This window comes from Lepisosteus platostomus, chromosome 22, assembly GCF_059453375.1.
Source record: "Lepisosteus platostomus isolate fLepPlt1 chromosome 22, fLepPlt1.hap1, whole genome shotgun sequence".
NCBI classification, from domain to species: domain Eukaryota; kingdom Metazoa; phylum Chordata; class Actinopteri; order Semionotiformes; family Lepisosteidae; genus Lepisosteus; species Lepisosteus platostomus.
The window spans coordinates 11,146,303-11,173,080 of NC_142632.1; the positions used below are offsets into that span (position 1 = coordinate 11,146,303).

A 26,778-nucleotide genomic window follows, 5' to 3' on the forward strand; every position below is an offset into this window, starting at 1 on the left:
AACTTACTGCATGAGTCTTGGTGATTCGTAAATCAGACCAGAGCTCCATGAGCTTTCTGTCTGGGTTTGAGTCAATCCAATGCATGGACGTGCACACACAATTCAAGTCTACACCCTGGGGTTACAAAGTTAATGACTGAAACACCAGAGTTTCAGAATAAGTGTTCTCCAAAAAAGCTGACTTCAAAGAACAGCAGGGTGTGTAATATCACAAAACCTAAACTATACAGACCACTTCTCCAAAAAAACACATAAAACAGCAATTAAACTTAGTCATGTATTTCAAAAAGAAATAAAATACCTTTAAATTGCCAAGTGGGCTCAGTGGCCACCTCAGGATTTCCTTCAGCTGTGATAAATGCATTCTTATCACTGGGACAGAAAATAGTGCTGACTGTGCTTCCAGAACACTTTCATCCTACTCCATGCTAAACCAATTCTCTGTAAGAGGCTCCTGCAAAGGCAAAACATGGCTTTTAAATTCCCTTCGCCTGCAAAAGAAAGAAACCGGAAACAACTGATACCAATCACCTTTTGAAATTAGGGGCGGGGTGGGATGGTTTGTATGAAAATGGAAACCGTAAAAAATTTTAAGCCGCGATCAATCACAGACATACCCCGACAAAAAAAACCCTGGCATTTCACAGTTCTATTGGTCAAACCCTGGGCTTCAACACGATACCTGGAGAGAGGAGAGGGACAGAGCTGGAGGAGGAAAGCAGGAGTGTGAGAGAAGGAGACAGAGACCGACAGAGAGGATGAGAGACTCCGAGAAGAGAATGGAAGGTGTCCCGTCCCGGCCAAGAGTGCCGCCGCCAGCTTCAGGTGTCAGCTGTGACAACCATCACGCTAAATCAGGGCCAGAAGGGCCCTCCTAAGGAGGAAATGCAGATTACAGCTAATTCAAATTGCTCCTTTCTAGTTTCCTAATTGCAAAATGTCATGTGAAAAGATAGATCGACTCCAGATGCTTCAAGGACTTCTTATGTGTCTGATTTCTTAAAAAATCAGATCAAATTTACAGTACTTATAGCTATTTCCATGTATGACCTGTAGTACAAATTAGAGACTTAAATTCATTCAGAAATGTGTGATTGGAATGCATATAGCACTGTCTTCTTGACTGATTCCTTCTGAAGTGAAAAGCATTGGTACGTGGGTATGCTTTTTTTTTTAAAAGAAAAACACTGCAGCAGGCACAGTCTGCTCCACACTGTCATTGTCTCTCTAAAGCTGTCAGCCCCATCCAGTCCTACTCTGTCAATATTCTCCTCTTTAATTGCTTTGGCTTCTCCAAACTTATAGCAGACTGCACTTAGCAGTCAGTCATGCAATTTGAGGAAGCATTCATGCATGGAGAGGAGGGAAGGAAAAATAGAATGGCACAATACATCATGGGGAAACGGGAAAAGAAATCCGCCTCTTTATTCTTGAAGAGCTTTGCGGCATCAACTGAGAGAATGTTTGAGCACGGCATGCGCTTGACCCGTCCTTTTGACCTTCCCGCCCTCAATCACACATTGCCAGAGCAGGCTGTACATTAGCTGATAAAAGTGTTCTCTCTGACCTTATCCGTGAGGTCAATCCATACATGCATCTAGGTGATTCCTGTGCAGGGTGATTGCCTTTATTACAGCTTATTCTCCTATGCAAGACACTCGACTCCTTGACCCTCGCAGTTTTAACTGATCAGTCTTTGCAGGACACTGCTTGTTTAACACACACGGCTGAGGGACATGGCGTCCTAAGACAGAAGGGAAAAGCTCACTTTTCACTCTACCCAGGACTAAATCTCGTACTTTCAGAGACCAGGCCTCTTGTGTCGCTGCTTCATTGTTACGGAATGCCCTTCCATCAGACCATACGAGAGACAGATTCCGAGACTCTCCTCGAATCCAAAATCAAAACTCATCTCTTTCTCACGGCACATTCCATCTGTATAAAGATGTATGCTCTTGTTTGTTTTTCTTTTACTTTTTTTGGACTTCTCTTTTTTATCTATCACTATGTACAGTGTTATCTTGAGTTTGGAAAAGCACTTTATCAGTAGAATGTCTTCTTCTAGATCTTCTTTTTATTATTATTGCTGGCAGCCTTAGTCATGAGATCCTCCCCTCTCATTGGAAAAGCAGGCATTGGCTGATTGCATGCTCCCAACATCCTGCTTTCTTAACACAAATAAAGAGACAAGAAGGAATGGTTGGTGTGCAGGATTTGCACGTCAAAAGAAACTTCAGGTGGTCAGCACAGTGCGTGTAGCCCCAGCAGCATCTGCAGTCCACTGGCACCAGTGACTTCTCCTCTTACATGTACACAACCTTCCAGCCTAAAGCACAAGGCCAGCCCACCTTCACCTGACACCTCACCTTTCAGATGCAGCCAACAGGAGCACAAGTCAAGCAGAACGGAGGAAAAAGAAACTGTCATGTGGCAAAAAAAACAAAAACCCTGACAGAACAGAAATCATCCGCCATTTGGAAGTATAATGAGCTCAGTGGTGCTCTGCTGGGAATGGTACTCTTGAGTCGGAGCCCTCCAGCAGGAACAGCGCTCATCTCTCGCTCTCCGGCTTCCAGCCGGGGGGATCGTTCGTGCCAGAGGGTGGGAAATCAGTTCGGGTCTCGAATCCTGCGTTTCCCGCCCCGCCCAGGATGACGCCGACTAGCCCTTCTGATCATCAGGTTACTCGACACTTCAAAAACAGGGGGAGGGAGGCCGGGTCTTGAAGCGAGGGGGAGTTGGAGAAAAGTCATGGTTCAGACTTGCTTACCTCGAAGTTCTGGCCTTTTATCAGCATTTCGCCTTTTAAATCTCTGGACATCTGAAGTTCCCAACGTCACTGTAGGCATTCAGAGGTGCCCAGACGTCTACGAGTGTCCTCTCTTAATGAAATCCATGATTGCTTCCCCCTCAGCAGGTGCAGGGGAGTCTGCACTGCGGCGAGGAGAATCAAGATTTCATTTCCTTGTGTCTTTGAGGCTTCACCGGGGAGATGGAGATTGCACTGGGGAAGGGACACTGATCAGGAGAAAACCATGTTATTCCGACAGGCTTGTACTGCACCTTCATGTTTACTCTGCCCTGATGATGCCAGAGAGGTCTGGGCTCGGAGGCTTTCGGCGCAGAGGAAATAAACTGCGAGCCCCTCAGAGCAACCATGCCATACGCTCGCTTTTCACTGCTCGCTCCTGGATTAATTATGCAGTTCCTCACCTCAGCCTCGCGGGAAGCAGCGGAAGACCACAGATCACACATTTTAATAACAACTCGCTGCATAAAACAGCCTGCCAGAGTTAACTGTGGGGAATAACGCCTGGTCTGAGAGACGTGCTTTAATGTGTTCCCAATGAAGAACACATAACAGGAACACCAGAAGGCACCCTACCCAGGAACAGGGTCATCTGAAGCTCAAGCCTGTGTGTAAACACCAAATAATGAGAAAGAGACAAGCACACAGCCCACACAGGCAAATCATTTTTAAATACAACAGGACCTGTAAATTACGTTAGGCAAGCAATTTTCAGAGCTTTATAGCACAGGATTCATTATTATCTAACAACCTCTAAACACATATTGCTTAATCATATACAGTACGTGCTTCTTTGAAAAACAGTGGCCTCGCATGGGCGACTGACTTGCAATAGTATTCCACACAAGAAAAGCAAAGCAGTTTTGAAAGCCCCCATAGATGTTACCGTGTAATGAGCACACAAACCTTTCGCCCCTGCTGTGTTTAATTTCAAGTCAAGGCTGGAGGTCTTGCAGGCGCAGAAAGGGACAGTATGTGGGGGACAGGTCTGCAGAGGGATGAAGATGCTCTGGAGGAGGATGGTAACTAAAGCTGGCAGATGTAGTTGGAGCAGGAGAGCCTGGAGGTGGGAAGAGGACTGGATTGTGACGAGCCTGCTACTGGGGCAACACCCTGCCCTTCCTGTTTTCCTAACCCTGACACTGCCGCTGGAAAAGGGGATCAGGGACTTCGGACATAAAAGACTGTGCGATCTACAAGGGCCGGCAACAGCTGCTTGTATCCTCAATCAAGATTACATGTTCATTAATTACTCACCAGTTTGTTAAAGCGGATGCGTTTCAAAATGAATGAGCTGGGTGGTGAGATCTGTTTGACGGAAATAAGTAAAATACCCCCTTCTGTCTCAGGAATGTAGATCAAGGATAGTGGTGCATAGCTTTCATGTAAGAGGAAAGCCAGGCTGTCCCAAGGCACCTATTGTACCCCCCAGTTCACAATAACCAGCTGTGAGTTAGCTCAGTATGGCATGTAGGACATTGCACACCTCCTCCAAAATGTGGTGCAGGGGCAGCAGCAGAAAAAGCCCCAAATACAGAAGCAATACAGTGGGTCTCACTAGCACAGCTACAGAATCTGCTGCCATTCAGCTCGTCATAGGGGCTGTTGTAGGGTGACAACCCTGAACCATCTCAAACTCCCCCAACGCCAGGGATCGATAGGAGCAGTTCACAGTCGTTGTCTGCGGAGACGTCTGAGTGTCGGGACTCCACGTGTACTCCAACCGAGCGACTTTGTCACAATTGCATGTACTCCCTCCTCTGCCTGAAAACACATCTCATTTCGAATTTACTGCACTTCAATGGCCTTAATCTCATCACGCCTGAACACAGCCATCCTGCAGACGTTATCTCGGGTTATAAACACCAGCCATCCTAATGTAGTGGGGGGGGGGGGGGGAGGGTGCAAAAAGAGGGAGGCTTAAGTGGGAGGTGGGGTTAACCTCCCTCCTCCAGTATGGTGGCTGAACACCATTTACACAGCAGTTCAGAAACCCCCATGCTGCCAAACTGCACATTGCATCCATCTGTATGGAGAAAATGATAAGGACTCCTGCAGCAATTTCCTCCTGATCGTGTCGAGAGCAATCTAACTACAGAAGGCCCTTCCATTCTCTTTGTTCAACTGATGTTATCTGTGCCCCCAGCTTGCTGAACGACATTGCAGCTCCTGTTTAGGAATCAGAATTGGAGTTTAATCAGACACTTGGCAGTGAAGCAGAACTGCTTACAGTATTAGTGTTAACTTTATTAAAATTATTATTGCTGTTCATTTCCTATCAAATTAAATTATGTTAGTAATACTCCAAACCTAAGCCATGCAAAACTTACAATGGGCTGGGGAGAGTTAACCACAGCCTCCGTTCATGATCCAATACAGAACACCGATCAGCGGCTGAACAGTTATTTAATTATTCTGTTGGAAAAAGAACCCTTTAATGTGTCAGCCTTTAATGTACAGCCCCCAACCCTTTAACGGATGAACCAGTTTTACTGCAAACAGTGCAAGTGTGAAGGTAGCATACAGAATTAACACTTACCAATGCCATTCCAGTCTCACTGATCCCACAGAAGGACACAGACTTCCAGTGTTGATGAGAATTCACACCAGAGCTGAAACCGCACATTTGCTCACAAACTGACGAGGAGGATTTAGTTAAGATGCAGGTGTTCACATCTGGAGCGCAAACTCTGATCATCTTGACCAATTGAAACCCACCTGCATTTCTAAACCTCCTTCAGGCATTTCTCTGTTTGGGCACTTCTTGCATTTTACAGCAAATGTTTGATGCCAAAATGTGGAACAAAAAAGAGCATTGTATTTATAATAAAGAGAACTTCTATTACTTGGAATAATTCCTTGCCTTTTCATAGAGAGCTTTTCAGCCACTAACGTACTCCAAGCACGTACAGGATTTCGTCCACCTCTGAGGGGCAGCGCCACCTGGGGGGCGAGCAAGCTCTCTATAAAGACAATGGCGAGAAATGACAAACTGCATCACCAGTAGAATTAGCGGAAAACTTCAGGCAGGCCTGACTGTGTGGGCCCAGATTGAGTTTTAGCCTGTATCCCTGGGTTAACAGCTCTACTCTTAAGAACTCAGTGTCAGAGGATCTTTTAATGACCGATGTTAAGGCTTCTTTTACAGCGCAGTATCTTTGGTCACAGTACTGGAGAATGGAATTGGGAATTCTAGTCCACAGGGAAGAGCCCCACCACACTGGTCCACCAACAACTTGTAATAGCCAGTTAGTTTTCCTACTGTAGATCTTACCCAGCACTGACCACATCCAACCTTACTTAGAATCTGATGAGATCAGGATACAAGCCACAGAGCATGATGCAACTTTCAGCCAGACCTGTGAGCTTCACACAGAACAGAGAATGCCTCTCCCCAAAGCTGCACAGGAATCACTCAGCTCCTGTACAGCACAAACATCCCTTACCTAACAAAACAAAGTCTTTGATGTTTAAAATACAACCCAAGAGTTTATTTTTTTCATAAATAATCCAAAAACATCTTACAGAAATACAGACAAGACATTTTAACCGTTTTTTTCTCCTCCTTTTTCTTTTTAAAAATGGCAAATAAAATTCACAAGTTCTCCCCCCCCATTTTCTGTTCCGGCATTTCATACAACTAGAACACTTGAAGCTAGAGCTACATTTTTTTTTTTTCATTTGCACAGCAGGAGTTTGTACATCAATGCTTACAATGAGAGTTTAATGAACAGTAAAACGTATGGTACCATTTACAATAATGCTCCTAGTATTTGTAAGATTAAATATCGATCAACACTTACGGTCCATTCCATCATTCCCCCATCTCAATGTTTCCAACATGTCAAGGAAAAACGGTGCGGGAAAGACAATGATGTATGAATGTAGGCCGAGCTCTTTGCTCAGGTGTTGCAGGTTCAAGAGTGGGAGTTAGGTCACCAGCTGACTCGGGCCAGGATTCCCCAAGCCTTTCCAGCTGCTGGGGGGTGAGGCACGTGCTAATTTGCACAACCCCCCCCCCAGCATGGGACTGCGCTGCTACTGTACGTGTTAATGACCGAGCAGCTTGACAGAGGCCGTGTATGAGTAGTCTCCCCCCTCATGTGCAGGGATCACAGAGATGACATGTCCTCAACACACATTTGGCTCTTCCAAACTGGGCAGGAATTTAACAGAAACTTCCATATTATGTTACAGGAGAGGGAGCCCAGAAATTCCAAGGTCGGCATGCAACTGAAGCCCTAGATTTATTTAAACATTTACCTTACAATGTTGCCTGTGACACATCATTTGACTAGGGGTGTGTGTATGATGCTTTTGCTTAAAACATACCCGTCTACCAGCCTCCATTATTTGTATTTTAAATATCTTAAGAATAGGGATATCAGCCCTGCAGCAAAATATTGGCTACATTTTTTATGTATAATAACATTTCAGAGCTAATTTATTTGGCTGATACTTTTATCCAAAGCGATCAACATTTGGACACATTTACACAGCGGGGTATTTCACTGGAGCAATTCAGGTGAGGCAGTGTCTTACCTGGGATTTCAACCCACAACCTTCCAGGTACCCAAACCCCTGTACTGCAGCCTCAAAGCTCAAAACCCAAATCTAAATTTTCTATCATAAACATCCCCTTTATAGCTATGTTGTTGCAGTTAGTTTTGTTTTCCAGTACCTACTGTAATTAATAAAGACGCTATTTAGCATTTGTAAACGTATACATTTACAACATAACAGAGACTCTCCTAAACAAACCTGCATTACTGATCAGCTGGCACATGAGGGGTTAAAATTGAAGGAACTGTTGCAGGTTGCTCATTATTAAGGCTGTGACATCCATAATTATTATGTTGTGCAGCACAATCCACAATGAGCTTGGTTGCTTTTAAATTACAATGTCCCCTTTGAAATAAACCTTATTGTGGAAAAATGCTGCTTGCTGAATTTTCCCAAACTATCATTTGTCTACAATTTGAGTTCTTAGTACAGACAGTTTAAATGCAACAATTTCAAAATGAGGCCATCACTGAACCACGCATAGAAAACTATATAATAACCACAGTTTTACTGCCGAATCCACTCCCACTGCAAGCAAGCGGAGGATAAATTTATGTTTCTGCCCTTTGGAAAGGCCGAAATGTGTGAACAGGAGAATAATTCACTGGAAACACTCAGAGACACCAGAAAGGTAACAGGTTAAAAGCAGCGAGCAGGACTTCAAAGAAAACAGAAAATGATCTCCTGTCCTTTTCAATTACAGGATCCTGAAATATTCCTTCCAGGAAACCGGTTTCAGATTTTCTGAAGTGCATGTTCAATCGGTCAATGCAGCTCTAGTCTTCAGAGTGTGCCTTACACGATGAAAGAACCCCATTCAAAAACAATTCTAAAACAATCACCATTGTTTATTTACAATATATTAAACCGTACTGCAAAATTACTCTTAACAAGTGGTCATTTGTTCAATACAGAAAATAAACAAACTATTTTGAAAGCTAGAATGAATCATACAGACATTATATATTTATATGTGTACAGCCTGTAATGTTATGCCTGTTGCACGCATGTATTCGTCTTGCCTTGGATTTTGTACTGCGTTAGAAAAAGCATTACCATCAAACACTCCCCTGCTTTTAATAATAATGCAAATATTGAATGCATAGAAAAAAGTAAAGTATTAGACCTTTTAAAGGATAGTGCAGAAAACAGATCTCTAAAAAGCATGTGCACAAAAAAATCTAAACTCCTGTCTTCACAATCAAGTGGTAATGAAATCCTTTCATTCCTGTGCCACAGTTCATGTACAAATATGAATATTGTTTTTGGTGGGGAAGAGAATCACCAAATTTCTTCAGGCTCATGTTAAATTTATAAAGATCACCAGTGCGAAGCATGCCAGTAACATTTAAAAACAGACATGTTTTCTCGTACAATTCCAGAGCATTTCATAGCTTCTTGTGAGGTCTAAGACCAAATCACTGGCCAGTCTTACAAGACAGTACGCTGGAAGGAATATGAAAGGATTTCACAGCGAAGGATATACAAGTTGCGCAAGCCTGTATTTCAAATAAGTGTTACATCTAGTAAGTTGTCTATAATAGGCAATTGTCAAGTATTAAAACTCTACAGAAGATGATGAAAGCCCAATGTTGTCCATAGTGGAACTACCACTACAGTAGATGAGGAGATGAGGAAATTTTAGAAAATAATTACAACAAAGCACCGTACCCAATACCAAGTACATTCCCTTTGGAAAACTGAAGAATTAGGCAAAAAAGGGACCTACGATCCTGAGCCAAAGACTCTTTACCAAAACCATTACTGCAAGTACCTAGTAAATTCAGGTGAAATAAAATCAGGATGAAGGCATCGGTCCCAAATACAAGAAAACAACGTGATCAGTACTTTACTGTTCTCTCTCACCTAAAGAAAGCCGTTATTTAGATTAGTGCACAAGAAATTGTATTGTATTGTGTATTCATCACTAACTGGATTTTCTGAAATTAATTTTATCAGTTGCAGTGCTCCAAAAAAATTCATCCCAAAAATAATTTATCTCAGCAAGTGAGGAAATAAAAAGTGAGATTTGTAGCACAACTGCAGACATCTATAATCAATGGCACTTATCCTCTGTGGTTTTCTTCTTCCACAACCCGAGGACTCAAAGAACAGAGCAGTGCAGTCGTACTTGCAACAAAGGCATTTTGGTATTTATTCGACGGTGTGTCTAAACACCTCAACGCAAACTAAAACAGCTCTTTGGCTCAGTAACATCGGGGATGGAGGAAGCTGGGAAACTCGGCAGATGGCGTGTGTTGGACTGGCTGAAACCCAACACCCTTGAGAGGGTCAGTTTCAGACCTTGGTGAGATGGGCGAGCATAGTGGGCTTGTGTGTGTGGTTGAGTAGGGGGGATTGTTTTGAAGAGACAAACATGGGAAACCCAGGCTAATTATAAAGGAAATATCTTGACCCTTGACCCCAGAGTCTAGGTGGATGCCTCACGGCATGCAAGAAAACAACTGCATCAGTACTTTCCTGTCTTACAATAGTGGTACGTTTCTAATGCACACAGCGTCTCAGTGTAGCCTCATTACAGACGTTACCCACCCTCCTTGCCGTATGTTTTTTCTTGTATTTGTTTTTTTATGGACAGGAAGTGGAAAACAACAGGCTTGAGATCTCTTCCAGCTCGGGAGTGCTCATGCCGCCTGTGGTTTCTGTGTGTGTCTTAAGGGTGCTCGGACGCGCTGTGGTTGTGTGTGGGGCAAGGCTACGCTGTGGTTTCCGGAAATTTGGTGTCGCCATCGCTGTCGTTCAGGTAGTTGCGTCTGGAATATCGGGAGCGGTACGAGCCGAGAGTCGTGCCCTCTTCATCCTCCTCATCGGACATCTGGGATAGGTGTCTCCGATAGGTTGGGGGGCTGGAAACGGAGAAAAATGAAGAGATTTTAACTAATAAGCAATAAAAATAAAATGCTTACAGAATCCCTGCTGCCAAGTTTAATACCTGGGGAGCTTAATCATGGAATCACTTGAAAAGAATACTTCTGCATTTCATATTTAAAAGCAGTGTTAAAGTGATTTTAAAAATTGATGTGCTAATTCTCTGTCAACATCAATAAGGGGATTCAAACAAAGAGTGCCTGAAAGGTTTTCCCTTAAATGATCAATATCATAGAAACATTTTTAGGTTTACAGAGAGATTCTGAAGGATTGCCAACAAGGTTCCATTGTACACAATTCTCAATTGGCAACGTCATGTCCTAGTGTGAGGCAGAACGAAATCTTCAAGGTCAGAACGATTACTAAACAACACTGCAGTTTTTAAATGAATAGCAGATGCCACCTCCTGCTAGGACTTTTTAAAAAGCAAGCAGTCCAGATTAAATGATGATGCACCATTCTCCTCAGAGCTGTGGTTGGAGCACAAGAGAAACTAGAGATCTGGCGTTGAGGAACACTGGGACAAGCAGAAAGTCTGCATCACTCCTTGCTAGCTAGTATGTTCACTCCTCAAAGTTGATGCTGAAGGTTATAAAAAACATAAAAGCTCTTTTGAAGAGACAGCTTCCTCAGCGGAACATGGTTATTTTCATTTCACTGTCAAAATCGAGAGTTGCTCAGATCTCAGCAATAACTCCGGAACAAATAACGTTTTTTTCCCCAAGATGACCTAGACACTACAGTTTTCACCTGAGACGTTTCTAGCCAAATTCATCTTCTGCTCTTTTAAGCTTGCTCAAAGTTCTTTTTGAATGGTGTTGTTGCTGTTATTTAAAAGCAACCACGCATGAGGCTCTAAGAAACAACGAAAAGGAAGCTGCTTTCCTTTTTCCATCTTCTTGAGCTTTGTCAACCGAAAGCTCACTTCTAAAACCTAGTCTTCCGAATAGCGCAGACCTGAGCCAAAAGACCACAGAGTGGTCCCAGGTTATTTATAGTACAGACACTACTGGAAACTGTGAACCGAAGGTGTGGTATCTTTGCTGTAAAGCATCTATGTACAGTATATTCTTTATGTTAATTTAAGGTAACGTATACTTCACAGTAGAAGGTTTGAAAAAAAATGTTGGTGGTGTTGGCCTTGCTCAATTGTTGGCTTTAAAGTTATTTGTTTTTGAGCTATAAAATCACAAAGGCATTCCAGTTCCTGTTAGTAATGACACACGCATGCATCTCGCTCACTGACCTCCGCTTCAGAACACGTCATGGCTTAAAAACCCAGTCTTTTCCACAGTCACTATTATTAAGGCAGGACCTTCAGAATAACTCAAAATGATATGCAGATCTCAATAGGTTTAACCTGTCCTCAACCTGTACATAGCACTTTATTTTGCCATAACAGAATTGATCACCAAATGAATTTTCTTTGTGCAGATTATACTCCAGTACATTATACTACAGTCTCAAAATGCAAACCTGGGTCTCAAATTCATAAAAACAGAAATGATTCCTTCAATGTCCTTATTCATTTTCAGTCACGTTAGTAATTAAAAAGCAGGGAGTTTCTGTGAACATGCAGAACTAGAGTAACCCCCCCCTTCCAAATGATGCCGTGATGATGTGGTCGGTTGTTTCTGCTCCTACTGGAGGCTGCCGGTTAGTCGCACACCATGCCTCGCCACGCCTCATTCCAAGCAGGCTGCACCTACTGACTGCGTTAGTCGCTCTCGGGTCTGTAGAGGTATTTCATCATCAGGCTGTCCACCTTCTTCTTCCTCTTCTTCTCCTCCTTCCTGGACGCGGGTCGCTCCTCAGCGGGAGCTGCCTCCTTCTCCTCCTCGGAGCCGGACGCTACCTTGCGGGGCCCCTTCTTGATGCTGCTGGAGCTGCGGTAGGAGATGGTGGATCCTCCCGAACTGGAGGAGGACTCGGAGGAGGACTCGGAGGAGGACGAAGACGACTCCGAATCAGTTTCCTTCCTCTTGGATTTCTTCTTGGACTTCTTGGATTTCTTCTTGGAGGAGCCCCTCTTCTTGCGCCCGTCTCCGGAGGAGCTGTCCGACTCCGAGCCCCCGCCCTTCCTCTTGCTCTTGCCTTTCCGGCTGCTCCGGCTGCTCCGCGTGCTGCAGCTGCTGAGCGGGCGGGAGAAATCCAGGGCCGAGGCCGAACGCCGGACGCTGGAAGAGGAGGAAGGGCGGCCGGCGTCTCCGTCCGGCTGCAGGCCCTTCATGCTGCGCACGCTCTTCGCGTCATCCGCGTCGTCCTTCCCCTTCTCCTCATCCTCCTCGGAGTCCGTCTCCAGGCTCTTCCGCTTGAATTTGATGGGTTTGTAGCTCAGGACCTCGTTGATGGCGGCCTCCAGGTCCGGATCCAAGTAGTTCCGATGCCCGACGGGTTTGACATCCGTCGCGTCGGGCTGGGTCTCGTCCGACACCGACGACTTCGGCTGGGGAGGCACGGAGAAGCTGCGGCCCAGGGAGTGGGGGCTGTAGACCGAGGACCTGCCCTCGCTGAAGGCGATGCTAAGGGCGTCGTCATCGAACTCGCTCAGCCGGCTCCGGGAGAGGGAGAGCCGGGAATCGGCCCGGCTGGCAGCGCTGGGGCTGCGGGCACCCGAGCGGCGGCCGAGGGCCGGGCTGGTGGCCGTGCCCGACGTCTCGCCGCGGCCGCCGTCCAGGCGGGAAAGGCTACGCCGCAGGCTGAGGGGGCTGGACGGGCCGAAGCTGAGGGCGGATCTGGAGTCGTCGTCCGCCTCCAGGCCGCGCCGGGCGGAGGCTCGGCTGGCGGGGCCGGAGACGGCGGACTCCCTGTCGAAGTCGGGGCTCACGATGGACCACCGCCTGTCCAGCCCTTTTCGAGCGCGGCTGGTGGCTTCGGAGTAGGCCTGCGATATGACCGAGCCCCTGTCGTCCAAGTCGTCCCCGGCCTGGGATTTCTTCCAGGAGCTCACGGAGTACGTGTCGTCCTGGTTGTCGACAGAGGAGTTGCGCTTGGATTTGCGGAACGAGCGCTCCTGTGAATCCGAGTGCTCCTTTAGGCTGCTGAAGAGGGAGCTCTCATCCCCTGTACCCCCTATTGAATCTTTGAGGTTGGAGCGTTTCCTATAGCTAAGAGAGCTCATTACGGACACGGGCCTGCTCTGCTCTACCTCTTTGCCTTCTTTGATACTTTCTTTTCCTTCCTTTCCTTCTTTGGCGTCTATGTTTACAGCAAATCTGAAGGAACAGCCGCAGCAAGGCAGGGTAGGACAGAGGGGGGCGAAGGGCAGAAAGGAGCAGCAGGAAAGAAAACAGAAAAGAGAGAAGAGATGGATGAATTGCCAACTTGAAAAGAAAGAGGAATGACATCTGAATATTTGAATAAGATGACAGGAGATGGGGAAGTAATGGTGAACATAAGGCAGTGCCCAAAGAAGAGGGAATGAACAGGCTTAAGATGCTCAGCTGCATACAAACCCGAATTGCCGCGTTATGCAAATGTGAAATATATATACAGTATATAAATCACGCTGAATTTCAGATCAACCTGTTACAGTATGTATTTGTCAAAACAAATACAGGACGGATGTAAAACCTCATTTTAATCTCCTCCACCATTTAACAAAATCAAATTCAAACAAGTCAGCATAATAAGTTCTGGATGACTGAGCATGAGGTAGACGGGGGGAAATCAATCAATTTTAATAAACTAGCACCAGACCGATGCAGTCCTGAAACCTGAAGCTTGTGATTTTGAGCTGTTTGGTACTGCCTGGTGGGGGAGGGTAATGCACAGGAGTGACAAATTCAGGTCCTGGGCTGCCTGATGTCTCCTGGGTTTTGTTCCACCTTAGCTCTTAGCTGGACTAGTTGTTTAACAGCATTATTCTTCATATGGAACAAGTAATAGGTATATTCCACGCTGAAAAGAGAAGAAAGAAAACACAACGTTTCGGCCGAAGTACACCCGAAGAAGGCTCCACAGCCGAAACATGGTTTTCTTTCTTCTCTTTTCAGCATGGAATAAACCTATTACTTGATCCTTGGCAGCCTATGCATGCTGACGCACCTACTCACCTGATTATACTGTATCTACCCAGGTTTTAAGGTGTTTTATAGGTAACTGTATTTTAAGTAAGGTGCATTTTTTCAATAAACTGTAAAAGACCTTAAGTAAAATCCTTCAGCAAAATAAAATCCTACATAAGCCAAAAGAGCTCAGTGACTACTTAGATTGGAGATGAGGATGTGCAAGGCTGTAGTTCCCACTAGAATTATTACGCCTTAACAGATGAAACGTTTGAGCTTAAGTTCTGAGGAATGTGCACGGGAGTGTAAAGTCTTTTGAAGAAGAAGACAAACGTAGGACAATCACAGTTGTCCGCAATCAGGCGGACCCATTCATTTCCCGGGAAAGGGAAATCAGGTAGGCATGCCAGCTGGCTACAGGGCACGTCCATAAATCTGTCAGCAGCAACATCCTCCTACAGCTCCCTGTTCAAGACACCGCGACAGCCGAGAGAACGGGAAGCAGACTGTGACCAGAGCACCCGTCCTTCAGTCTGCCTGAGCTCATCTTCAGTTTGAAAGCCTCTCCCCTGCTTGATTTATATGCAGGCGAGGACTTGCCGATGATTTCTGAAGGACGGGGAAGGAACGCTAATTGAAATGGGATGATGTCGTGTCCACCTCCCACCCCCTCCCCCCCTCCAAGCGTGCTCCAAACGTTGCGCTCACCTTGAGCCTTTCAGGCTCCCTTCATCCGAGAGGTTCTTGGACGAGCCTTTGTTCTTCGACAGCCACGATTTGACCCCGTCGACCCGATTCTCCACTTCCGAGTCCGTGTCCGAATCCTCACTGTGGGGACACGGGAGGGGTTAAAGGTCACGGGAATGGTGGGGGAGGTGGGGGAGAGCCTTAAGCCAGGCAGGCAGGCTGGCTGGTTAGTGGGCTGCAACGAGAAGCCAAGGAGGAGAGAACAGCAAACACACATGCAAGGAATGATGGATCATCCTCGACCCGAGAAACTGTTTCTTATTATTTTCACTGCCGTTACAAATGCTATCGCAGCTCTGTGGCTGCAGTTAGTTAGCGCTAGATGCTGTCTGAAACACAGGAGAGAGGCTGGGTTTCATCTATTATATTTGAAAGCCACACTTGGGTTAAGCTGGTGCAAAGAAGAGGAGGGGAAAACACAGAAAATCCCTGGAGATTTTCTCATTTCAGCCTATTTCATTTCATTAAAACCTTCATTTTTTTCCCCCCTGGAATAAAAAAAAAGGACTGCATTGAAGGCAAATTCTGTGTGCACACTTTGGAGAACAGATAAATATTTTCTTCTTAACGAATTGTCTTTAGGCAAACTGTTAGCCACAAAGGACGAGACCAAGATGACACGAGGGGGGGATAAAAACTGAGGAGAGAAATGTTCAGCACTCCACAGCAGGGGTACAACTATCTCCTGGACATTCATAGAAGTGTTAACCGCTTTTTGAGAACCTTAAACAGGTGGAAAAGAAAAAACTGAAAATACTCAAAGGATTGCGTATCCTGGCAGACTGCATAATTCTGCCACTTTCAGGGTTCGGAATCACCGCTGTCATTTCAGAAAGAGAACGGTAATGACAAGAGTGAGAAATAACAGGGATCCATGCCAAGTAAAACACAATAATAAACACCAGGACAATGATGTCAATAGAGAACAGTCTTAAGAAGCATGAACGAAAGTTGGTTTCTGAATTTCCACACAGCTATCGGGCTGTTTTGATCCTACCACCGACTCCAGCTCAAGAACAAACACGAAGCCTCGCGTAAATGAAAATGTGTGCCCAGCTACTGTCCTTCCCCCTCAAAAGGCACGTAATAAGTTACAATTGGGCAGCAGAAGCGAGAGGGGCCTGCTTCAGGCCACGATGTAAATCGCTCTTCTGAAGCTATAATTAACTTCGCACACTGTGCTCCGGCTATTAAACGGTCCAGAACAAAAGCAGAGTGTTGATGTGGCTAACTGCTGGCACGTCTTTCCACCCCAGTGTTGTAAATAAGAACTATCCCGCAGGAAGATGCGCTTCCTTGGTGCTTTGGCGTGGGTTTTAAGAACTGTAGATTTTATAGCAATTGCTTAAATTTCCATGAATGATTTCCTTCCCCCAGCCAGGGCGAAGCTCTGTCCTGCTCTGCTCCCTTTCCGTTGAGCTAATCAAAGATGGACAAATAAAAAGGATTTGCAGTGAAACGAAACGGCCCGTTTCGCCGAACCACAAAGGAGGTCATGTGGCTTGATGGATCTTCCCGTTCTGTCGCACTAAAGACATGAACATTACGCGTCCTGATCAAAACCACGCGCCAGTCCCGGGCGCATGTGGTGGCACAAAGTAAGAGCTGCTTCAAATCAAGCCTCCGTGGCGACTGGGATCTGAAAAGGATTTTCCATTTAGGGTTCTCCAAATTTGGTTATACACGAGTTAATGATCCATAATTTAATTCTTCTAACTGGTTGAGACTACCATGTTTTCACAAGCTGCACATTATTATAACAACATCACTACTAATCATTCCTTCCTTCAATTGTGCCAAAGGACCCCAAAGCACTTCATACTGTATATACAATAGGAAAATACTCCCCTAATCCTACCACTGAATATACTACGGCTCAGCATTGAACTTAATTGATTTGTTTTAGGTAAATAACTAGAGCACATACATGCTTGATCCAGCTGATCAATCCAGACAGTGCAGGCCCAAGGCCGTATAAACTGAAACACATATTGGTAAGAAAACGAGAACGAGGAAATACAGAGCCGAGACTTAACAGACTCGCACCTCAAACGTTCAAAGTGGGCATGATCACTCACTTGACTGCACCTGGCTCTCCAGTACCAGCAGACAGCCCCTGAGACAGAGGGGCAGACAGCAAGGCGAAGCCTCTTTAGAATGTCAGTGTGTAATGAAAGGGCTCCCGCGAACAAACTTGTAAGGAAAACTGTGGCACGACAAAGGCTTGTAATCGAGCGCTTTACACATTGTGTCACACACAATTTATGTCCTTGGCTGCATACCATTAGTTAAGCGGTTCTGAAACTCGAGGGAGCAAACAAACAGAGACTCTGCAGGGGGAGACATTAATTGTCTGTGACAATCGGGCTCCACTGGCTCTGAATCCCTGTTAGAAACTATTACATTTATCATTAACATCTATGGATTCCCCTTCTTTTTCTCTCACCTGCATTTTCACATTCTTCACTGCTGCCTGACTTTACTTTTAATAATCTCAAATAATTAGGTACTGAGAGTCGGTCCTGTAGGGGATGAAGAAAAAGAGCCCCTGGAAAAGCCTTCAGAGGAGAGGCAGACTTCCTGCTCTTGTTTTTGAAAGGGGAGACTTGTTTTGGTGCTGTAGCTACAGGGCCGACTTCTGACACTACATGACCAAATACATCGTCAAGGTAGCCATCTTCAAATCATTCCTGTAATTTCAACTGCCTGACAATACTACTGATTTGTACGGCTGACCGTTTACACAGCTCAACAAGTGCAATGCCCTACCTGGGATTTGAACCAACAACCTGCATGCAGAGCCCTACCCACTTCTCCACACTGCTGACTTTAAAAAAAATTTCAATTATTAGATCAGCTCCTGGTTCTTCTTCGCATCCATCTACTTTTGTTTTCAGGACATGACTATGCAAATTCATTTTAATATAAAGGGAACTCAATTCATTTTTTCCCCCCTAAGAAGGATGGAAAGTTGGGATTATCCTTTAATTTTTTTAATCCATTAAAACTGCAATTCATGTAAGAATTTATTACGGAATTCTGTAAGAATTACTGATATAATAAAAAAATCATTCCTATACTAACCATGCCATAATACCCTGCTTGTAATACTCAAGAGACTGGCTTATGAGAATCATTTTGAAGCAAACCGATATGCATGCTTACAATACTGAATCAGGTGCAATAGCACGACAACTCAATCAAGCTATCCTAAATTTGAATCCAATCACATCTTGTGTTAATTAGGCACGTGGCCCATATAAAAGTATAATCCCTGCACAAAAAAAGTAAGTCATGCCATTTATGCAAGTCAACATGACAGATAAAAGAAAGTCTTTCTGCAGGCGACACCCTGAAATTAATATTTATGCAAATCAATTTTAGTGCTTTACATTTAAAGTCAGGCATAATGCTTTTTGATATGTTGTGTTGCCTGCCATTTGAGAGATTTTTACCATTTCCATCTCGGATCTTTGCCTTAAAACAAACATAATTCCGCTAACCTGACAAAGCGTTATAACTGGCTGTGCTGTATTAAGAACTTCCTTGGATAAAATACTAGTTTAATTATTGGGTGACAGAAATAGCTACAATAATAATGACTTTTTAGAATGTTTTGTTACAGTAAATAAGGTGTTTGTTAACTGGATAAGAAAAGCCAGCTGTTTAAAATACAATGGTCGATTACATCCACGCTGTGCAGTTCCAGTTGTAAGAATCAGTTACCTTGTAACAATCAAACCACCTGGGACAGAACTGATTCCTGTCAGCAGAGTTCACTACAGTTAACACACTGCTCAAAAAATAAACAGCGTCGCGTACCAGCTGCTCAGTAGTGAGGGATTCGGAACTATGTTAAACGGTATTAAAAGATAATTCGAGTAGGTAGCTGTGGAGCCTTCTCCAGGTGTGAGATGGGAAAAGAAATGGGAAATGACTCTCCTGAAACATTGTTTCTTTTCTTCTCCTTTCAGCATGGAATAAACCTTTACTTGTTCCTTTGCAGTCTCAAAAGATTCTGCACTTACACACCAGGCATTCAGCAAGATAGCAGAGCTAGCTGTAAACTCACAACAGGGCGTCTGGTCTAGGGCAAAGGCAATGGCCTCATCCCTAACACAGCCCTAACTCCATCCTTCAGTGAAATACCAGCTACTACAATGCACCTAAAACAATGTTTTAAAAGAGCAGCTATTACCTGACGAAATCTCTGCCTTGACACAGTAACAAAAAAAGAGGCAGGACCCAATTAGCAAAATAACAAACAAAACTTACCTTGAGTGACAGACATTGTACCTGCAGTAATACCTGCCTACTTCCTTGAACCTACAGCTTTCAGGTGGAAAAACTGGGATCAAAGGATTTAGTTATGTTAACAAAGGCATCTTCTGAGATGCATGCATGTGTTGCAGGATGTTTCATCATGCAGAGGGTTTATGAAGTAAAAACCTGGGTTAATGGACATGCCACAGACAGAGATGCAGTATCGCCAACCTTGCAGCACCAGCCTCCTGGCTATGCTGTGCCTATTTGGCGGTGAGCTCCAGTTAGGCTCGTCAGGTCTACAAGAACTGTTGTCTTGTTTCAAAGGGGACTTCTTGCCTTTCGACAGAGTGGAGCCAGCCCTGCAGTCAGTCTTAGTGTTGCTCTAATGAGAGCATTCACATGTACACTACTGGAACCCAGGGAACAGCTGTGTTTGAGAACTAGAGATCTACTGGCCAATTCAACTCCTGTACTGCACCACTTCTGCATATTTAAGATGCTTCAACTGCTTTCAGATAACTGAGTTCTGGGTTTTTCTTTCCAGGAAAATAAGTGTTTTGGGATCAGTGCATACATAAATCCACATTATTTATCATTAATGTATAATGCATAACTTATGATTGTGCCCTGCAGATTAAATACATTTCCATTCCCTCAACAAGCTCACTGGATACTGCATCTTCATCATGAGAAAGCCAGTGTCCGATTTTATGGGCACAGGATAAAAATGGCAAAGGATAAAAACGGATGTGCAGTCTGGTCCTCACGTTTTATTCTTTCTTTTCTGATACTTAGTCACCATGTCTTGTAAACTGGAGATGGATAAGATGGAAAAGACAAAAAAAACGACAAAAAGTGAGAGAAAGTCACATGAAAAAAAAAAACATACAAAACAGTGGAAAAGGAACAGATATGAAATCCAAACTGAGAGCTGTGTTTGGCTGATGAAAACAATACAGGTCACACTTGCTACTCTTAATCCTGAGTGTCAGTCTGGTACTTCTGGTTAACAGACTGTCTAATATTCTCCTGAAGGCCTGAAAGTGACAATATCAGAAGCTCACATGGACTGCCTTGCAGTTTTCTCAGGGACGGCTCTTTTAAAACAGCAGAATGGCAAAACTAAAGTAAGAAACAACTGGTCACGCAGGAAGGTGAAATCAGCACTGCCCAACCTGGAAGCAAGAGACTGAGAGCAGGTTTTAAATGCCGAAATGATAGACTGCTGCTTTCCAACTATATTCAGAAAAACGTAATAAAAGAGGAGACAGAACTGTGCCATTGAGCAGAAGCCCTTGGGCTTCCAGGATTTCTATTCAGATTTAAACAAATATGATAATGGCAGCAGCAGGAAAGACACTTGCTGGAACTTACCTGTAACTTCCAGGCAAATGTCTTGTCATTTGTTTTCTAAAGCCTTAAGAACAAAAATCTCTTTATGGCCTGTCAGTAAAGGCCATAAACACTTGGTCAGAGTCAGACAGTGAAAATCTCACCTGCTTGTTTTAAACTCTGACATGATAAAGACCACAACGTTAAAAGGGGGAGGACATGAAGGCACTGCAAGGAAAGAGCGAGACCATCAGTACCTGTTAATAAGATCCTCATTGTCGTCGCTCTCCATCTCATCCTCGATGGCAGCCTGCAAGTCCCCGATCCGCTTAAAAGCCAGCTTGAGATCTGCCTGTAGACTCTGATTGGCTGCTTCTAAACTCTCAATGTCCATCTCCTGTTAAGCAAGGAACACAGGGGTCAGTACTACGCACCGCTCTGTTAACTGCTGCTTACGTTAAAAAAAAAAACAACCAGGAGACTGAAATTTTCGTCTTGTAAGGTGTTTTTATTCAACGCAAACGTCCCCTAAAAAGGAAAGCCCACATAACAATAATAATTCCTTACACTAACAGTATATAGCACTTTTCTGGACACTCCATTACTTTACAGGTATTGGGGGTCCCCTCCACCACCACCACCACCAACGTTCAGCCCCACCTGGATGAGGTGACCGCAGCCATAGTGCGCCAGTACACTCCCCACACACCAGCTCTCAGTGGGGAGGAGAGCAATGCAGCCAACTCAGAGATTATTAGGAGGCCATGATTGGTAAAGGCCAATAGGAATTTTAGGAAAGACGCTGGGGTAATACCCCTACTCTTTTCAAGAAACACCCCGGGATTTTTTTTTACCACAGAGAGTCAGGACCTCTGTTTTCCGTCCCCATCCAAGGGAAAACACTTTTTCAGAATAGTGTCCCCGTCACTATACTGGGGCATTAGGACCCACACAGACCGCAGGGTGAGCGCCCCCTGCTGGCCCCACTAACACCTCTTCCAGCAGCAGCCTTAGTTTTTCCCAGGAGTCTCCTTTCCAGGTACCGGCCAGGCTCACATCTGCTGAGCTTCAGGGGGTTGTCACGTGGGTGGGTGGCGAACTGCAGGGTGATACGGCTGCTGGCGTACATGAACAGGCTGGAAATCTGGGCCCTGACTTTGTCAACACTCCTAGTTGCTTTCTCCTTCTGTCCCCAGCTGCAGCGTAGAAGAGGCCGCCCCTGGCACCACAACCGCTCGCTTCACGATGACGTTACCTGAGGCTCAGCCCCGGATGCTTACCAGCTCATGTTTCTTGCGGCTGGCCTCGGCCTCCTTCTTGGCGAGCTCGCCCATCTCCTCCTTGATGTCTCGGATCTGCCGCTGCTGCCTCTTGTTCTGCTCCTTCTCCCGGTTCTCGGCGGCAGTGCGCTGGTCCCTCTCCTCCGTCAGCTTCTCCACGTTCTCCTTCAGCCGGCTCACCAAGCTCTGGGGGGGGGGGTTAAAAATGAGCGCCAACATCAACAAGAAGAACAAGCAAGCTCCCACAACACCTCGGATAACATCAAGATCGTGTAGCAAGCACAAACTGTGAATTCCAGGGATAATCTTCAAAGACTGGGCTGTGGTCAGCATTGCTGCCTCGCAGGGCTCAGGCCATGGGCTCAATCCCACACCTGGGGTGCTTTCTGTGTGGAGCTTGAACGTTCTCCTTATGATCGCATAGGTATCGCCCGGGTGCTCTACTTTCCTCCCACAGCCCAAAACGGTAATGCCTGGTGAACAGGCCTCTGGGTTAAACTGGCCCTGTTGCCCGTTTGTGTGCGCGTCTGTGATTGGGCCTGTCCTGTGATGGCCACCCTTGTGCACGTGCCGAGCTGGGACAGTCTCCTGCTCCCCTGTGGCTCGGAACTGGAAGAAGCAGTCAGGAAGTGGAAGGATGGATTGAAGGATCTTCAAAGAGGAAGGCACCCTCCCAGTTCCAGTACGCACTGACTGCTGCACGTCAAGACAAAAAATCTGGCTGAATAATATACGTCAAAACACTAAGAGCCAATAGCCTGGGGCAGGTCATGTGTTCTTTGTAAAACGCCCGTGTCCGCCTGACACGTACTGGCACACGTGTAGTCTGCACAGTAGTTTGCATGGAATTATTTTTTCTCCAGACTGCACCAGTACTTCTAGGAAATTATAGGTTGCCTCCATTATGAACTGCGGCTGCAGCAACAACCGTTAAACAAAACAGGCCTCTCATGGCTACAGTTTATATAAAATATGATTCCTAAATCGCAAAACTGTCTCTCACAAAGGCACAATTATTAATCTACTCAGGGTCTTAATGGGAGTATTTGGTGCTGACAAGGCATTTGTATAACTAATGAAGTTGAGTGATTGAAATGGAGCCTGCTCGCTGGTGGTAAATAGAAGCTGATGCACTTCGGAAGGGGTAGATTCATTCTTGAGGGAGCAAACTTTAATTACAGCAGCCTTGTTAAATTGAAAAACGATTCACCTTTTGTCTCAAGTAATTATAGAATGTAATTCCGAAAAGATTAAATTACAAAAAGGACATCATTGACTGAATATGTTATTAGTTGAAAGGCTGATGGAAGACAGACAGCCTACTGGGTAGCCTGGACCAAAGAATTCATTCTTTTCTGAACTGCTATTCAAAAAACGGTACAGCTCCGGCGAAATCAAATCTGAATGACCCTCTTGACAACAAACTCTTTGTGATACAGACTGTACTGAAAACTGCAGGCCAGAACTACAATGTCCCAATGCGGACTGGAGAAGGTTTTTTAAATTAGACCACAGTCAAGAATAAGCACCTCGAGTGCCATCTAATTTGAAAAATCACTCAGACTCGCGTGCTTTTCTTCATCGAGGAATGTGCTGGACCCTGCAGGGGATGAGCACAATACCAGCTGTTCTGGAGGAGACCTCAACTGCTGTGAAAAGGCAACTTTCATCCGAGTCCCACTGGAAAAGAGGAAGTCTAGCCTGCCTTTTAAACTGCGGGTTTGTTACCAGTGTTCTCTCTGCCCAGTCATCCATACCATCCACTGACCACAGACCTTCTGAGCAACTTGGATGTGATTCATTGGATGACATTAAAAAATCAGTGCTTCTGTTGTGCAGCAGACCTCTTGATTTGCTCCTATTTCGCCAGTCCCATCTTTCGGCTCACCCACCTCGAGACGCTTGACCTGGGTCCTCTCGAACTCCAGCTTCGTCTCCAGCTCCCGGATTTTGGCCTCCTGTCGGCTGACCAAGGATTTGTCCACCATGGACTGCTCCACAAACTCCAGCTGACTCTGCAGGGACTGGAGCTAAAGCAACACATGCAAAGACTGGAATTCAGGGACGAGCACTTACAGTATACTGCATTTATTGGACTTACAGAACTCCTTGGACACAGAATCTCCGAATGCTTTTGCACAAGAAAAGGAAGCTAAAACTAGATAGATGAGCCAATTGAAGCAAGACATATTAATAGTCTACTAAATGAATGCTGAATTTGTATGTTTAATTCAATCAGGGAGGGAGGTACAGATCTTAGTGGGATAACTGCATGAAGCTCCAGGGAGGAACGGCTGAAAACCAGCTCTAGGGAGTTGAATTCCTGCCAGAACGGATAATGGGATACACTTTGGGAGGTACAGGAGAATTCCAGTAGGAGCAAGACCACATAGCAACAGCTACGGAGGGAGAGACACTATATTTCTAGGTCCTTTTAAGGCAGTGGCACCTGAAGAGCTGGAAGAAGCTGACAGATGAGTTCAATTAGACTGCTAACAGGTTGATTTAAGTCATTAGCAGCAGAGTTGGAATTAATATCTGGAGAAATGCAGAGTGGGATCCAAGTCACCACACTGTTTAAATCCACAATGTAAAAATTCACATTATATCTCCTACTAAGCCCGTATGACATACAAAAAACAAACAGACATCCCTTTGTTCCCAAGCCTACACTAAACTAATAAGAACAAACACTGCCAACATCTTTAATAACAGTGTATGCACATTGATTTTCAGCAAAAGGAGATTAATTTAAAGCCTAACAGCAAGTCTAAGATACAAGCGTGCATGCCTGAGTGTACAAAATCCTGCTCTGAATCTGGAGCACAGAGTAAGGAGCAGGGTTTAATGGCAATCTCTGACCCTGTTTTGTGGGAGGTCAATGTTTTAGAAACTCATCACTCTTCGCTGGAGAAAAACAGCAGAGTGTTATATTCATCTGCATAGGCAATTTAAAATGCAACAATTAGGGTGATAGTCATCAAGGCTTTTGGAAATGTGCACCACCAGTTTTGTAAGAGAAGTCAAGTATTTTAATGATACAAACTGGGAATCCTAAAAAGCTATTTCAAGATCCAGAGATACTCATTACTCAAGGCCCTGACATTTAACTACTGTTTTTTCTTTATAGAGTTTTTAGTAAAGTGCACGTTGTGAGCTTTTACTGGTAAGGCCTTTGAAAAAAACAATTTCTGAAATCTTTTATCTTTTATCCCTCATCACAGTCCGGAAAACTGAGATTTAAAAAAAGCTTCAGACACCTTTTTCCATTTCAGTTTCCCTTTGATTCCAATAAAGTCGGTGAATCCATGAGCAAACTTTACTAATACTGATACAAGAGGAAAGATGAATACTGCATAAATGCATCAATCCTTCCTACGGCACTTTGGATGAGAGATGCATTAGTCACAGAGAGTCAGAATGCACCACACTTCCCTGCTGTAAAGCCAGCTGTTTGGGTCTAGAGCTGGTAAGTAGCAGACAGGACTCTCTCCAACACAGTGAGGCAGATGATGTAATCACTGGAGCTCACTGGAGAAGTGCCGACACTGTGCAGAGCATTAGAAGAGGACTGTACCACTACAAATGAGAAACCCTATAAAACTGCACAAGTCACTATGTATGGGAGGTGTTCTCACCAAAGAAGGCTTCCAAGGACTGGGAATAACACTGCACAGCAATGTGTTTAAAATGCACAAAATGTCTAATGGGTTAAACACCAACGGGGTACACAATAAGGACACAGGCTAAAAGGATGCTTAAAACTGACATGCCTATGCACATGTTCCACAGTCCTGAAAATATTCAGCACTTCTGGTTGTTTGTAGTATAATGTCTAAAGAATTATGTTTCCTTTTTTAATAAAGAGTCCCACAAAGTCAGATTCAAGTCACACGGTTTGAGAGCTGGTTCTTGCAATTCACTATCTAAAGAAGCATCTCCTCTCGAATAATTGAACACTTAACTTCAGCTGGCTTCCCAAGATCTTCTGCATTGACATGCCTTTGAGGATTCTGAATAGCCGAACACAGCCTTCATGCAGTCTTGCCTGTCTCGGGTCTGAAAGATTCAGCTCCCTCATTCTGACTATGCCAAGAGGAATTAGCAGAGATTGTTTCCTTTGTACTATACCACCTATTGGATGACCAAACCTCAATCCAATATTCAAAGTGTGGTTTGAATAATGTAATGATAGATTTTCCCCTTGATTTGAATTTCCCCTTGAATAAACTTTACACTCTTAATATATTCAGGCACCTTTTGCTGTACTGTCTAGCAGAAGACAAACTCCTAGATCATTTGCACCTATTGCCTCTTCTGGTTCAACTCTAAAATTGCACAGTGTGCAAACTGCACTTGTGGCACAGCAGCAGATGGATAACAGACGGGGTTAATGGGGATAACAGACGATTGATCCCTGTGGTTTGTGGGTTTACCTTCTCCTGAATCTCCTGTTTTTCCTTGCTGGCTTCTTCCAGCTGCGCCTGCAGATCACTGATCTGAGCCAAGTCTCGAGACGACTGTCAGCAAGCAGGAAGAAAAAGGATGCATTGGAAAAAAAAGTAGAGAATTTCTTTTACAAACATAAAGGGGACTTAGCTCTCTGTACATCCCCCCCCGAGTACACAACAAAATCGATGCTGGAGGCACGAATCACTTTGCATGAATCACTTTGCTAATGAATCCAGATCGCTGAAATCACTGAAAAATGTTTAAATGAAATTCAAAAAAAGTTTCAGAGCAAATTAATAGGTTGGAAACCGGACGGCTTCATTAAGGCACAAGAACAATTTCTTTTTATTTTAATAATCACATCAGTGGTTTAACAAAGGCTTTTGTACTATTCACATTTGCAAAGTTATTTCAATGTTAACCAAAAAATAAA

The 26,778-nt window shown here is 44.6% G+C and overlaps 1 protein-coding gene across 46 annotated transcripts in view; it reads right to left on the bottom strand.

Moving 5' to 3' along the window:
• Positions 1 to 6,271: 6,271 nt before the first annotated feature.
• Positions 6,272 to 26,778, bottom strand: part of myo18ab (myosin XVIIIA b) — a 120,062-nt gene continuing 99,555 nt past the window's right edge. For 37 of the 46 annotated variants that reach the window (XM_088615979.1, XM_088616005.1, XM_088616003.1 and 34 more), the window contains 8 exons: positions 26,330 to 26,413; positions 23,786 to 23,923; positions 21,894 to 22,079; positions 20,871 to 21,010; positions 20,049 to 20,093; positions 14,977 to 15,096; positions 11,971 to 13,476; positions 10,099 to 10,239 (listed from right to left, as the gene is read on the bottom strand). In XM_088615979.1, the coding sequence (XP_088472105.1) occupies positions 11,979 to 13,476; positions 14,977 to 15,096; positions 20,049 to 20,093; positions 20,871 to 21,010; positions 21,894 to 22,079; positions 23,786 to 23,923; positions 26,330 to 26,413 (2,211 nt within the window). In that variant the 3' untranslated portion in view covers positions 10,099 to 10,239; positions 11,971 to 11,978. Of the gene's footprint in view, positions 10,240 to 11,970; positions 13,477 to 14,976; positions 15,097 to 20,048; positions 20,094 to 20,870; positions 21,011 to 21,893; positions 22,080 to 23,785; positions 23,924 to 26,329; positions 26,414 to 26,778 lie in introns of all 46 variants that reach the window. The other 9 variants (XM_088616015.1, XM_088616014.1, XM_088616011.1 and 6 more) reach the window with 5 other exon arrangements.